This window comes from Pocillopora verrucosa, chromosome 14 (genome assembly GCF_036669915.1).
Source record: "Pocillopora verrucosa isolate sample1 chromosome 14, ASM3666991v2, whole genome shotgun sequence".
In the NCBI taxonomy this organism is placed as follows: Eukaryota; Metazoa; Cnidaria; class Anthozoa; order Scleractinia; family Pocilloporidae; genus Pocillopora; species Pocillopora verrucosa.
The window spans coordinates 898706-913698 of NC_089325.1; the positions used below are offsets into that span (position 1 = coordinate 898706).

The window sequence follows — 14993 nt, forward strand, 5'->3', positions numbered from 1 at the left end:
TATATGACCGCTTACTTTGATGAAAAGAACGCATTTTAGCGAGTTGTCCATTTCGAGGTTTTCAACGTTCATAAGAAAAGCCTAAGGCTGAACACTCCATTTCCGAACGCCTGATCCGAGAAGCGAAAAATCCAAGCTCAAAATGACCAGGCGCCCACAAATCCAACGCAGAATCCAAGAACATATACTGCAGTTTCATTCCAATTCACTAAAAACTCAATCTTCCCCGTGCAACCGACACTAAGCCGCAGTTTGCTTCAAAAATTTCCGGTTTGGAGGTTTCTAACAGCCCGCGGCCACATCAACCTTGACACACGACCGTTGAAAACTAGCTCGGTAACCCTACCTCCTTTTCGAACTGAGCTTCGCCGGGGACCATACCGTCAGTTATCGTCGATAAATTGTTTTAGAACCATGGGTCCCCTCAGTAGAAATCGATCAAGAGGCTATCGGAAATGGAGTGTTCAGCCTTGGGCTTTTCTTATGTACGTTGAAAACCTCGAAATAAACAACTCGCTTAAATGGGCTCTTTTCATCAAAGTAAGCGGTCAGATAACAAGCGATACACTGTGGAAGTAAGGTGAGGTATTTTTTTTTTTTTGAGAATTTGACGTATTTTTTATTCCTTAGAGTGGTCGTAAATATACCCATACAAACTCTTATAATTCCGCCATGACTGTTATTGCGCAAGATGATCATCTCCCAGCTGGAGCTTGGGCCGCCTGTGGTCAGGTCTATAATTAGGTTGCAATCTAAAGAATAAATTCTTTTCAGGGAGATAAAATAATTTTATCGATTACATCCATGTTGGCGATCAGTAAACGATTTCTTTGGATCAGATGACAGCCTATCACAATACCTTTTGGAATATTTCTCCATGTGTGTTGAGATCTGACGCATCAAGAATCCATGACATAAGAAAGTAAATTATTTAAGGAATCAACTCATTCGCAAATAATGCAGACATTTCATTACTATTTGCATGATATGAATGACTAGGGTACTTTAGCCGGCATCATCGACTGGTGATCAAACTTGGTTTTTCACATTAGCAAAGGTAGCCTGGGACAGCTTATGCCCACTTTTGCGAAAAAGGATTTGTGCACAAATCAGCTAAAGAACTGACCCCAACTATTCGAAGTGTGAATAACGCTATCAACTGGATAATTATCTACCCGGTGGATAGTGCAGCACGTATTCTTAACACTTATCCGATGGTTAGTGACACATTAATCCGTTGTATAGCGTTATCCACCCTTTGAACTAGAGCTTGTTCGTGTGGCTCGTTATAGCAAACCGTCATTTCTTACTTGATCGTCGAAACTTTCGTTATCGCTGCATCAGTGGCCGGTAGAAGTACAGGCCAATTTTCTTTTACCTTGGTTGCTTTTTTTCTACGAGTCTAGTCGTGAAAGCTACTCTTCCTGGGTATCTATGACTTGTTTAGAGGCATGGCGACACTCTCACCTCTGTTAACAGTAATACACTTAAAGGAATTAGTTATTTAAAGCGTTTCAAAAGTTGTCACTCAAAAGTTTCATGCTTTGGTTCAAACCAAACTTCATTAAGAGAAGTGACGTATTCCACAAGAAGTTGTTCCTATACTTGGTCTTCCAGTAAGTCACTCAACGCCATGCTAGCAAAAAATCCATGAAGATCGATGAGTTTTGGCTCAGTAAGTCATTAACGGTATCCTTCTCACAACATTCACCTTCAAAATTGTTACCGCAAATTTGACAACCACTGAACTTATATTTTTCAAGAGCTTTTTCTGGTTGCCGTTGATTTAGGTCCCTTTTGGCGCCTTATAATGACTTGTAGTAATAGGAAACTTCAGGTTCTGGAGAAACATTTCCTTCTTCGGCTCGTAGCACTGACTCCTGGTCATAATTTGCGCTATCGAGCACTTTTTCAAACATGTCATAATAATGAGACAATTGAGACTCTCCTGATACCTCTGTTCTACCGTCAGAATCTTCGGTAGCCACGAAAGCGGAAAAATGCCCAGAGCTTGAGCTTCTCCTACTTTTTGAAGCCGTTAACATTTCTGTGGATTTAGAGTGATGGCTGCCTCGTAGGAAACATTTCATAGATGATGAATACTCCTCGTTGAGTTTTTCGTCGAGCTCATCTCGTTCCATATTGAACGCCATCGATGACCGTCTTGAATCCGTCGGATGTCCATAGGATTCAGAACATACACCGCTAGTGTCCTCATCTTCTAAACGTTTTCTAGATTCATCCTGACTAGGTGTGATTATGTCGAGGTCAGTCTTCGTTTCAACCCGGTCTTTGGCTAGAGATGTAAGTGAAGACCAGCTGGAGGAATTTTCTGGCTCTCAGAGGTTCTCTTGTTCTCAAATAGCCAGCTTTCTTTATCGACGAGAACGATGCTTTTGCGGCCCGAGCAGCTCCCAGTGGAATGCCTAGTTCACTATCTCTACTTTGGTGTGATTTGTCCAAATAATGTTCATCTTCGTACTTCTCTTCCTGAATTTCTACACTTTTAGAATCACTGTCGCAATACGGGTTGATATTGGTTTCCGATTCAAAATAAGAGTTTGACAGAGCGTTATCTTCTGGTGAGATGTCCACTTTGTCGATTCTCAAAAAATAATAACACTTAAAGCGTTTTATCTTCATATCCACCACCACCACAGTGTCCTCTGGCACTAGAGCCTGATCTTCCTGGGCTTCGGAAAGAGAGTTCATCGGTATAGTTAAAAAGACGTTGAGAGCAATAGGCATTCAGTGCGATGATCATTAACGAAAAAAAAGATGATTGGTCTTACAGTCCGATTGTTCTTTCTAATGACTCAAAATCAAGGGCTCCCATGACGGTATTATAATAAGATTGCGACGACACAATCAATTTATGAATGTTCGTCTACCTGAAATGATAACCGTCACTTACACCTCTACACCCATAATGAGAAATATCACCTTTATTTTCAAGGAAATAATTGGCAAGCATTGGTAGCAAACAACAGCCCTTTTCAGAGAGTGCTTTAAAAGTAGCAATTTGCTCATGCACAAAAGATGTATCTGTCGCTAGAGAGCATGATTTCTTTTCTTCATTTAAAAGATATGGATGTTATTATGAGTTTGAGTGAATGAGATTTTAGTTTAGATATCAGCCTTTGTAAGAACGCTATTCACCATTGAAAGCTTGAACCTGGGTATTTAATGCAATCTAATAATATTACATGTTACGATGTGGTAACTTACTCAGCAAAAATAAAATCACATAATTCCAAAGAAAGCAAGTCAAGAAGTAGACTCACCTGCTTCAACGTTTGAGTGCTTAAGTACAGAGAAATAGAAAAACAGTTACAATTAATACAAAGTTAGAAGTTTGAAAGCTAAAAGATATACATTACAATCATCCAAGCCTATGCATCCTAGCAAAAGTAGGTCAATTACCACCATAACTCCTCCCCAATGTTTACGCTTACAGAAAATCATTAGTCATTGTCATGAGGTAGTACTGTACATGTATTTACAGTAGTTTTGCCAAAAAAAAATACAATTTTTTTTCAGGTATCTCGGTACCTCATAGTATATGATTTTACATGTCATATGGAAGGTACATCCCCATCGCTGTATAGGGACTCACACTTCAATACTTTTGCAGACAGTAATTTTCAGAATAACAAGCGACGATGTAATTACGAAGTGCCCCAATTTTCCTAATGAGGCACTTTTGTTATAGACAAGTTCACTCCTTTTGAGGGCTATGTTCAGCTCGACCATCCTGTTCCATGGGAAATGTTCCACTTGACTTCAAGATCTAATAAATTAGCAGCTGAATAGGAAAAACCTCAATGTGTTTTTCTGCTACCATCTTTCTAATTATCACAAAACCAAATCTCTTTAAATGTCATGATCAGTGGCCGCTTCAGTGTGGTTTTTTGATGATGTGTACCTTTTTTTCTCATGGTCAGGAGAGCTAAGAACGATCAAGTCTTCCACGCTGGTAATTTGACACATTGTAACGGCCCCGTTGGGTATCTTTCAACAGGCGACACGGCTCTGAAAGGGCGACACGAGAGAGCTGAAATGACGACGAACGACAAGCCGCTCACGTGAAATTCCGACAGCGACAAAGACAAAAGTGAAATTGACAAGGACATTGGCGTTTTGAAAAATAGACAGCGACTTATAGTGTATTCGGGCAGAGGAAATTGTATTTTACAATAAATTAAAACTTTTCGTGAGTATTGACAGTCTACAGTGTGACCTGTGTCGTCTGACTCTCTTCCGTCTCATCTTTCATATCACGCCACGCTCTATGTCCTTGATGGTCACGCGCCCAAAATTCAGATTTAACATTCCGAGTTTTTTCTCTCTCTATTCCCATGTCGCACTTTACAAGCTATTAAGTTTGGTTGATAATTAAGAATTAAGAGAACGCTTTATGCTGAAACATTTCCGATATTGATATTACTGGCTTTGGACGAAATTCCGCCAGCGACTTGGAAACCTTCCGAAATTGCGATGTAAAAAGGTTTGGAACTCATACGGGGGACATTTGGAACTCCGTAACAGGGCCTCACTGTAGGCAAATCTTAGAATTGATTAAATGTTATTTGATCATAAACAAGCATGAAATTCATTGAAGGAAATTAGCTAGCACAATTCAAGTTCCCCTACTTAAGTATTGTGATATTTATTCCTATCAAAATTAATGGTTAAGTTTATAATTTACCTAGGTCTTTAAATTTCGCTGTCTTTTATCTCTTTGTTTGTTTGCCTTCCTAACAATCTTATTGCTAACAAGAAATGTGAGGGGCAAATAAAATTTGTATAGTTATAAAATACATATATGTTGGACATGGTTTGATGCTACTCGGGTTTACAGATTTAATGAATGTAACAGAAGAAGATAAAATTCATAGACCCAACGTCCTGTCTAGTGCCTTCATCAGGAGGGATCTAAACGCTGCAACAAGAGGTCCTTTTATATGATCACTAAGTAGCTGCCTTTTTTCTGACGAGGTGTAAATAGGCGTCAGGAAGTAAGCCGCCATCGTCACGATTTAAAGGAGCGTGGGCGGAGTTAATATGCCAAGCATGCTCCAAACAAAGTAGTGGTAACGCCGAGTAGTGGTGATAATTTTAGAATTATCTCACCCAATTGTATGGTTATTTAGGCATGTGTGCTCCGATACAGCTGAATTTTCTTTTTTGCAAAAGAAAACCGCTTTTTGATGCTCTTTCAAACGTGTACCAAACTGACGTTTGGTCTGTCCGATGTATTCGTTGTCACAGTTATTGCAAGGAATAGAATAAATGGCGTCGGTTCGTTGTTCTTTCGTGACAGGGTCCTTAGGTTTGGCGAAAATATGCCCCAAAGTCTGAAGAGGTTTTTGAGCAACTTTAACGTTGTGGCTATTCAAAATTCCCTTGATGGGTTCTGTAACACCCTGAATGTAAGGAATAACAGCAAAACCGCTGGTTCCCTTCATCAAGAGTGTTACTAGTTGTAACCGGTTTTTGGCAGTTACGGAGAAAGGTTTTTGTATGGCCATTTGCCTTTAAACTGAAACAATTTTTGAGCGAGTACATGGTAGTTGAAATAGAGGTAATCGATGATCTTACGGAAAGTATTATTCACTCTCATTGACGATTAATTTATGTACGAAGATTTACTTCTGTTTATGAAGTAAATGGTGAGGAAAGTTATTGTATAAGTAGATTCAATTTTTTTCTCCAAGGACTTTGGCAATACGGGGCATGTGTACTCCTGGTTCGAGTCCTATCTTCACAACAGATCCCAGTCCGTCTCCATCAATTGTGGAACATCGGATAAATTCCATACAAAATATGGTGTACCTCAGGATCCTGTCTTGGCACTCTATTGTTTGTCGTATAATCAAGCAAACTGTTTAAGATCATCGAACGTCACCTACCCGATGTGCACACCTACGCCGACGACACGGAATTGTATGTATCCTTCAATGCCGATTCTAGAGCTGGGCGGTCGGCCGCTTTATCGGCAATGCAAAACTGCATTGCGGACATTAGAAAATGGATGCTCCAAGACAGACTAAGGCTAAACGACGATAAGACGGAATTCATTATGATCGGAACGAGACAAAAACTCGCCAAAGTCAACATATACCCCATGCAGGTAGGTGAAAGTAGCATCGCCTAAACCAGCAGAGTCAAGACCCTAGGCTGCTGTTCGATGGACAACTTAAGATGGATAGCATCTGTAAAACCACATTTTTTCACTTATACAACATCAGAAGGATGACAAGATTTCATAACTTTGAAAGTACAAAGGTAAATGCTTTGTAATTAGTCGTTTGGACTTCTGTAACTGCCTGCTATACGGGTTGCCTAATAACTAAGTACATCAACTACAGAGAATTCAAAATGCGGCCTCTCGCCTAATCTGCAATGTTGGTCGTTTCGAACACATCACCCCATCACTGAGCAGGCTCCATTGGCTACCATTAACTATAGAATCCAGTTTAAAATTCTTCTTTTTGTATATAAAGCCCTCAACGGTATCGCTCCCCCTTATATATCTGAACTTGTAGAACTGAAACCCGCCTCAAGATACAATCTCAGTAACACTGATGATACGCTTTTACTGAGTAATCCTTCTTTTAAGAGTCGTATCACATTAGGTGACCGCTCATTTAAATATGCAGGGCGTAAACTGTGGCACGAGCTACCGAGAGACATACGTTATGCCAATACTATACATATTTTCAAGCGTCTTCTCAAACCTCACCTGTTTAGGAAAGCCTATCTGCTCTAAATACCATCGGTCTAATAATATTATAATGGTTAAGATTTTATTGATTATAAAGATTGTAATGATAAGAGTCCACGGTAGGGGGAGGGGGCGGGGGATGTGCGAAAAGAAACTATAATATGTTGATGAGGAATTGCAAAGTTATAACTGTTCATATCAAACACAGGCTACGATGTTTGGGCAACACAGTTTAATGACAAATAGAACGAGACGCTAACACTAGAAATCAGTAAAACTAAACCAGCAAGGGTGATGTGGACAGGAAAGCGTTGACCAGCTCGAAACTGGCAGAGCGTCAGAGTGCTTCTAAACCCAATACACTGGAACAACTACGACTTACTGTCCAAGGGCGTGTTCTCTAACCTTCATCATCCAGAGTGATAAACTCCGCGCCTCCACCCCTCCCCTTATTTATTTATTTATTTATTTTTTTTATTTGTCGCTTACCGTACCCCTCTCTTTACTTTTTACCTTAAACCTTAAATCACAAAATTGCCATCGTTTCATGTATTTTACTATTTCCAGCTCTAATTGTTTATAATCTTAACTGCAAACTCAATTTCTTTTGTCGGCGATTTCTATATTACGACAGTATTTTGAGTGTTGATTTATCTGTGGATATGAAATTTCGGCAAAAGAAGAAGCAGTTTCACCTATAGGATGTCGTCTAAAGCAATACTTGAGAAGCCATTTTGAATTCTTGTTTACCATTTCAAATCACAAGAACACATTGCTAAAAAGGTCTATTAGCAAGTTACAGCAAGTTACAAATTATTCCCCGGTCCACACAGTCTGCACGGTCTTCAGCCTGCCTTTTAGCACGACCGTTAAAACGTTAATTCTACACAAGAACCCTTGACTGGAGTATAATAAAATTGTATTTATTTTCCGTCTTTCTCAAACATATGACTTTATGTGTCTTAAAAGGGGAATTTTATTTTCATAGTAATAATCAAAATAAACCTATGCTTTTAAATATTAAATAATGATGTGATGAATATCTGATGTTATGAAACCCTTACAATGGAAAGACCTGTTCCCGGTAGCTTATGTCTTTAAAGTTTAAATTTCATTGAGATTTGAGACACATACACAAAAAGCTCTTTCGTCTTGAAAGTGTTATTTTGCAAGGTGCGTCAATTTACGAAAAAAAAAAAGGGGGTATTTGTGCTTTTCACTAATCCCTGTCCTATTTGAAGACACAAAACTCAGGATCCCCTGCCATTCCGATTTACTGATGGTAGCTAACATCATTCGGGTTGCCCATTTCCTGATAGTCAGCTGCCATATTATGGATGCCTACTTCATGGTAACGGACGGCTCCATTGGAAAAGTGGAACTTATCGTTACTATCAGCGTTTTTCCAGACGCCTAACTCCTCGTAGCTGATAATGTCCTCTTTACAATGCACTTCTTTTAGCTCGTATTTCTCTCGGTCAGGGAAGGAAACATCTGAAGGCATCACGCTGGAAGACCATTTGCGGCTACGTTCCTTATAACGTTGGTGGCGGTGGACGAGATAAATGCTGATGAACACGAGGACAGCTATCCCGGCACAAGAGGCACCAATGATGAGTGGATAGGGTAGCTTCTCTTTTGAATCCTCTGTTGGATCTAAATAACATATAATGCAAGGGTTTAGCAAGTCAGTGAAACATAAAATGTTCTATACATGTACGTAATTACTTCGTAACAACTTATTACAGCTCACGCCACTTTCATCCCCCGTTGTTTATGCAACCACTAATGCTACTACCACTACCATTGCTGATAGCACCGATATTACTATTGCTGCTGTCACTGCTAATGCTATTGATATTGTTAGTAATACTTTCATCCCCCATTGCAAATGTAGCCATGGTGCCACTACCACTGCCACTGCTACTACTACTACTGCCCAATGGCATTGATACTGCTACTTCCCCCGATATGGCTATGCTAATGCTATCGTTACTTCTGGTGCAGCTGGTACTCTTACTACCCTTACACCTGCTACTGCCATTGTTACTGCTCTTGCCGCTGCTAATACCACGCCACTACCACTGCCACTACTACTTCTACTTTCAACCCCCATTGCTAACCACTGAGCTGTAACCACTCGTGGCACTACCACCGCCAATGCTGCTACCACTCCTACTGCACTGATATCGCTATTGTACCTGTTACCACCACTGCTACTGCTACCACTAATGCTGCTTCTTCTGCCAGAGCCCATGCATTTGATAATATTCCTGCTACCATTGTCACTGCTAGTGCTGGTGCCAGCGCTACCTCTATTGCTAATCCTACTGCTACTGCTACTGCTACTGCTACTGCTTATGTTTCTGGTACTGAAAGTTCGTAAATTACCTTCATCTTCCTTGACGATTCTTAAGGATGCGGGATTAACAGCCAAAGGACCAAGATTGCCATTATCCACGGCCTTTTTCAACGGAGCTACCGCTGTTTCATCTGTAACTTTCTCCTTGAATAACAACTTAAATTCGACCACAACACTTCCGCGCCTACAGGATATGGGTCAGAACAAATTCTACCGTCAATTACCATAGCTGCAGTGCAAACTGAAAAGACCGAATCACTTAGTTAATCAACTTGGCATACCTGAATGCTAAGACTTGTACTCCGATGAAATCGTTGACTTCAGAATACTGTTTTGCTATCTGTTGGTTAGATTATCATTATTTGAGATAATGTCATCCATCTAATACTGACAAAATTGCTGAATGGTATATAAACTAAAGAATTGACAAGAATCCTTTAACTCACAGAAGTCCCTATAACACTTAGGTCACTGGCCAATAAGAATTTAACGATTAGTTTTAGTTCTAAGGCTACGAATGGTAACCTATAAGCCATACAACTAAGTCTCATGCTTATAGTGAAAGAACCACCAAACACTACAACTTTTTTTTTTCCACGACTCATCCGTTTTTCCATGAAGGTTATTTAGTAGGAAGAAGGGGAGAAAAACTTCACACAACAAAGTGTAATGTGTTGAACGAGCGAAACGGGTCGATCAAGATACAGCAGGCTGAGAAAAATGTATTTGTCAAAGCTTCCCGATTACAACTCCTATATTATTTAAGATGAGTGGGAAATTCAAGAGCCAGTGAGAGTTAAAATTCAACCGTGTTACAAACTATCAAATTACTCCAATCCCACCTCATTTTCAATGATCAAGGCTAAATCTTTGAAAGCTGTACTGGTTTCGTCTTTAAGGGCTTCATTCCAAGAGCTTTCAATATGCATTTCAAGTGTAATCGCTAGAAGAAAAAAATTAAACTCATTATAAATGTGGTAACACAAAATAGCCCTTAAACGCCACTTTATAGTCTCCAAAGTTATTTGTAGCGTAAAGAGAGCATGGAGGAAAATGTCTTATTGGCAGTTACTATCAGTAATAAAATTCTGCGGAAATAGTTTCCCTACGATGATATTCATACCCATCATCAAATATGTACGTACCCGTTTCGGGGTCATCCGTTGTCGGCCCAGGTGTAGTAGTTTTTTCACGGGCTTCGATTGTGGGAATATCTTTAATAAGTGAAGACAACATTGTGGTATCTTTAACCGTAGAGGTGGTGCGTATTTGATGCATTGCACTGGATTCCGGAATAGAACTCGTCGTCAGATACGTGGACAATACAGTACTTCTGGCTTGGTTAGAAGTGGACGCTGATGTAGAATGCATGATGATAGCTATGGGTTTGAAAAGAAGTAATCTCTAACGTATAAATAAGATTTCATTGATTAAAAACACAAAGTAAAAGATGAAATAGCACAATAATCTCAACATATCGGTTTTAAAGAAATTCCGATCATTTTGGGCTCCTCTCTAGATCAAAAAACATCATTGATGGAAATTAACTCTGCAGTAATCGAAAGTGTTTTCGTCGATAACTGCACATTAATTTATTAAACGATTAAGACTAGCAGCAATAGCTGGTTTACTTGTGAAGAAACGATAAAAACCTCCCCAAATCCTTAAACTGCCAGACAGACCTTACCAGTTTCGCATCGTTTACCAGTATATCCAGGCAAGCAACTGCATGAGAAGTTTTTGGTACCATCTATACACGTTGCACCGTTGGCACAAGTGTGGTTATGGCAGTCATCAATGTCTACAAAGGAAAAAAAGATATGAGGGAGTAGCAAAGTCGGCCAGAAATTGCAAAAGTAATATTAACCAGAGCATTTTATGTATTGCTTCCATTAGAATGATCGCCAGTGAAACAAGCCAAGAAAATTCAAGAATGATTGATTATTTCATCCACGTAAAAGCCACCGACGAGATTGCAAGTATGATAAAGTTAGAGAAAGATGTTTTTTCGTCTTGTCACGAGCACGGGACAAAGAAAAGATTCAGAGTCCCCATAAGGAATAGAGCCTCAGATCTTCGGATTCCGTGCTCCGATGCTCTACCACTGAGCCACAGAGACTCCACGGTGAGCGTGGTCTATCAAGAAGTTCATATGACATACGTCCTGCATACTGCGAGGATCAGCAATTTCGATAGACAAATAATTGTAGATAGATATGTTTGTCCCATGCTCGTGACAATGCGAAAAAAATCTTTCTCTATTTCTTTACCAAGCTCAAAAACCTACCATCTCTCTTACTTCTATAATACAGTTGTCTACAGCTGCTGAAAATATGGTGAAAAAACCAGGACGTTCAGTATCCAGAGCTACCAGCTGCGGGGCTTGTGAGAAAAACCCACAAACTGCAGCTATACTTTGTCTTTGCTTCCTTCGATTTGAAATAATAGATTATGATTCACGGTATAGTATGTTATTAGCATTAACTTGTCTCACAGAAATTTCCAGTGAAACCAAGCAAGCATGCGCACGGATAGTTGTTCACACCATTCATGCACGAACCACCAATGAGACTGCGTCAAAACGTAATTTTAGGAAACTTCAAGCTGCAAAAACATAATCTTACCAGTTTCACAGCGTTCACCAGAATACCCAGGTATGCACTTGCACGAAAAATTGTTTGCGCCATCTACACACGTCGCACCATTAGCACATGTGTGGTTAGCGCAGTCATCGACGTCTTTGGAAAGAGGAAACAACAGAGAGTTAGAAGTTTACCTTCTGTCCTTACTTCCCTCTATTAAAGTTGTGAAGTTAGATTCTGACTCACAGCATAGTCCACTATTAGCACTAACTTGTCTCATAGTAATTTCTAATTGAACCAATCAAGTGCATGCACGAGCATTTGTTCACACCATCCATGCTGGAACCACCAACGAGACTACATGTGTAATTCTTAAAATCGTCTATGTATGCAGCGAAAAGGATAATTATGACGCAAAACTCGGATGTCCGCTATCTAGAGATACCTACTTTCAGCGTTTGTGAACAAAAGCCCACAATCTGCAGCTACTATAAAGCTAGTTATAAAGTTTATAGAAATTTACTTGCAAAAAGTCAAGAAACGAAGAGGAAGATTTTAGCTACAAAAACTTAATCTTACCAGTTTCACAGTGTTTACCGGTATACCCAGGTATGCAGCGGCAGGAGAAATCATTGGTACCATCTACACACGTCGCACCATTAGCACAGGAGTGGTTAGCGCAGTCATCGACATCTATCATACAATGGTGAATAGCAAGAAAAGGTCATCCTCTATCTTTACTTCCCTTTGTTTAAGTTGAGAAGTTAGATTATAATTGGCAGTATTGTCTGCTATTAGTACTTACTAGGCCGGACCATCATAATGAAGACTATAGTTGACGAGAACATAATGTAGTCAATGTCCAATAAATAAAGAAAAAGTGAAAAAAAAACCAAGAAGGTGGAACGGAAAAATGTGTTTAAAAAAATCATCAGCAAGTTTATCTTCTAGTTGCATGAGCGCTTTGATCTCGTCCTCTTATTGTTAAGTAGATTTATTTCCCTAAAGCTTTCTTCAAACGATACAACGAATAATTAGAATGGTAAAGAGAATGTAGTTGGATATTTCATTACCAGTCTCACATAAATCTCCTGAAAACCCTGCCATACAGCTGCACGAGAAGTTATTGACAAGGTCTACACACGACGCACCATTAGCGCATGTGTGGTTGATGCACTCGTCGATGTCTATCAGAAAAGATCATTCAACGGTTAGTACATTTTGATTATTTCTTTACTTTCCATGTTATAGTGTACTCAAAACACTAACTTGTCTCACAGTAATTTCCAGTTAAACCAATCAAGCACATGCACTAAGAATTGTTTACACCATCCATGCAGGAACGACCAATAAGACTGTAGTGTAATTATTTTATCCTCTATGCCTACAGAGAAAAAGATAATAAAGACACAAACTAGATGTCGAGTATCCAAAGATACCACTTTTATTGTTTGTGACCAAAAGCGCACAAACCGCAGCTACTGTATATCTTTGTTATGGAGATTATAGAAGTTTACAGGCAAGTGTCAAGAAAAGAAGAGCGACTTCACCTGAAGAAAACTTTTTGCTGCTTAAACTAAATCTTACCAGTTTCACAGTGTTTACCAGTATAACCAGGTATGCAGCGGCACGAGAAATCGTTGGTATCATCTACACACGTCGCACCATTAGCACAGGAGTGGTTAGCGCAGTCATCGATATCTATCAAAACAACGGTAAATAGTTATAAAGTTTTCTTCTGTCCTGAATTGAATAAATAATGATGCACAGAATAGTCTGCTACTTGCACTAACTCGTCTCACAGTGATCTCCAGTGAAACCAACCAAGCACACACACGAGTAGTTATTCACACCATCAACACAGGAAGCACTGACGGTGCATGTGTGATTCATACAGTCGTCGATGTCTAGTAAGGAGAAATAAAAATAGAAAAAGATGTGTTATTAGAAAAAAAGTAGTCTGATAAATCATAGAGCTACTTAGCAAGTTAATGTTAAAGTTGCAAAATGTAAGCGCCTTTATATCTGATATTCCTTACATAACAGTAGTATCATTTTCTGGAGAATTCGTTTAATTAATTAATAATTATCCCTTTAGATGCTGGTAAGAGTGTACCCCAAAAAGAGGGCAATTATTAGACAGGTAGTTCAGTGTTAACAACTATCTATCTATCGTCTATCGCTCTGACGAAGGACTAACGTTCGAAACGTCAGCTTTTACTCTTTACGGTGGCCAATTTACGTTTTCAACTCAGTTGTTAACTCTAAATTACCTGTTATACTCTCCCACCGACGCAGCACCACAGTCTCTTAGAAACTTACCCCCTCTATTCAATTAGTAGACAAATGGACTATCTGTGACCACAGCTACTCGGAGGTTGGTCATATAATTGTGAACCCTTTTACTTCACGATAAAAAGCAGTGATTTTGTCGTGATAGAATTGATACCTTTGCAATTCTTTCCATCTCCAGTGAACCCCAAGGGACATGGACCACAACTAATAATTTCACTGTTTTTGAAGCAAGTCACATTCGGGTAACAGGAATCATCGGCACAGTTCTTTATCTTAATATCACAGTTCGAACCGGTAAAGCCAGCGAAGCAGTTGCACGTGTAGTTATTCACCAGGTCAATACAGGTACCTTGCAAAACCAAAAGAGCAGTTAAAGATAAAATGTTGAAACTAATGTGGATCTCTATAACACTGGATCTAAGGGAGTGATTTCGACTTAAGGGAATGAAAGATCACCGGCTTTCTTAGAAATCAGAGCATTCTCAGTTTTCTTTAAATTTGCTTTTGTAATTAATCAATCATTTTATCAATGTCGAAGTGGGGAATTAGGTTACTCTATATGAAGGCTTCAATGAGGTCAACCGTTGACCGTAAAACAGCAAACAAAAAATTGCCCCTAAGCGTAAAAATTGACAAATTTTAACCATTAGTCGTAAAAAGAGTTAACCGTAAAATGATTCCTTTCTGCATTCTTCCTTTTGGGTTAACCGTAGCCGTAAAATGGCCAAAATGTTAATCGTTGGCCGTAAAAATCATTATCCCATTGAGACCCTTCTATAAAGCTTTACGATGGGGTAGCATGACTTGATTAACAATCAAAAGAAATAATTAAGAAAATGTCAACTTAAAATGCAATATATCAAGCAATTAAAGGATGCAAATATAAGTATTTACACGTAAATGCCTCGCCCATATGAAATTGCAGATTAATCGGGAAAATAAGAGGACAGATCCCATGTTTCAATAAGTTTAACTTCATTTTGCCGTTTTCCATAGGGAGATATTTCTGGAAGTATGACGAAATTGC

The 14993-nt window shown here is 39.2% G+C and overlaps 1 protein-coding gene across 3 annotated transcripts in view; it reads right to left on the reverse strand.

Annotated features, from left to right (window-relative positions):
- Positions 1 to 6952: 6952 nt before the first annotated feature.
- The window catches only part of LOC131773206 (von Willebrand factor D and EGF domain-containing protein-like), a 32188-nt gene continuing 24147 nt past the window's right edge, over positions 6953 to 14993 (reverse strand). For all 3 annotated transcript variants that reach the window (XM_066161287.1, XM_066161289.1, XM_066161288.1), the window contains exons 19-30: positions 14121 to 14315; positions 13465 to 13578; positions 13259 to 13372; positions 12745 to 12858; positions 12251 to 12364; positions 11714 to 11827; positions 10777 to 10890; positions 10235 to 10468; positions 9932 to 10032; positions 9371 to 9429; positions 9119 to 9273; positions 6953 to 8383 (exon numbers count right to left, since the gene is read on the reverse strand). In XM_066161287.1, coding sequence (XP_066017384.1) covers positions 8001 to 8383; positions 9119 to 9273; positions 9371 to 9429; positions 9932 to 10032; positions 10235 to 10468; positions 10777 to 10890; positions 11714 to 11827; positions 12251 to 12364; positions 12745 to 12858; positions 13259 to 13372; positions 13465 to 13578; positions 14121 to 14315 — 1811 coding nt within the window. In that variant the 3' untranslated portion in view covers positions 6953 to 8000. The remainder of the gene's footprint in view (positions 8384 to 9118; positions 9274 to 9370; positions 9430 to 9931; positions 10033 to 10234; positions 10469 to 10776; positions 10891 to 11713; positions 11828 to 12250; positions 12365 to 12744; positions 12859 to 13258; positions 13373 to 13464; positions 13579 to 14120; positions 14316 to 14993) is intronic.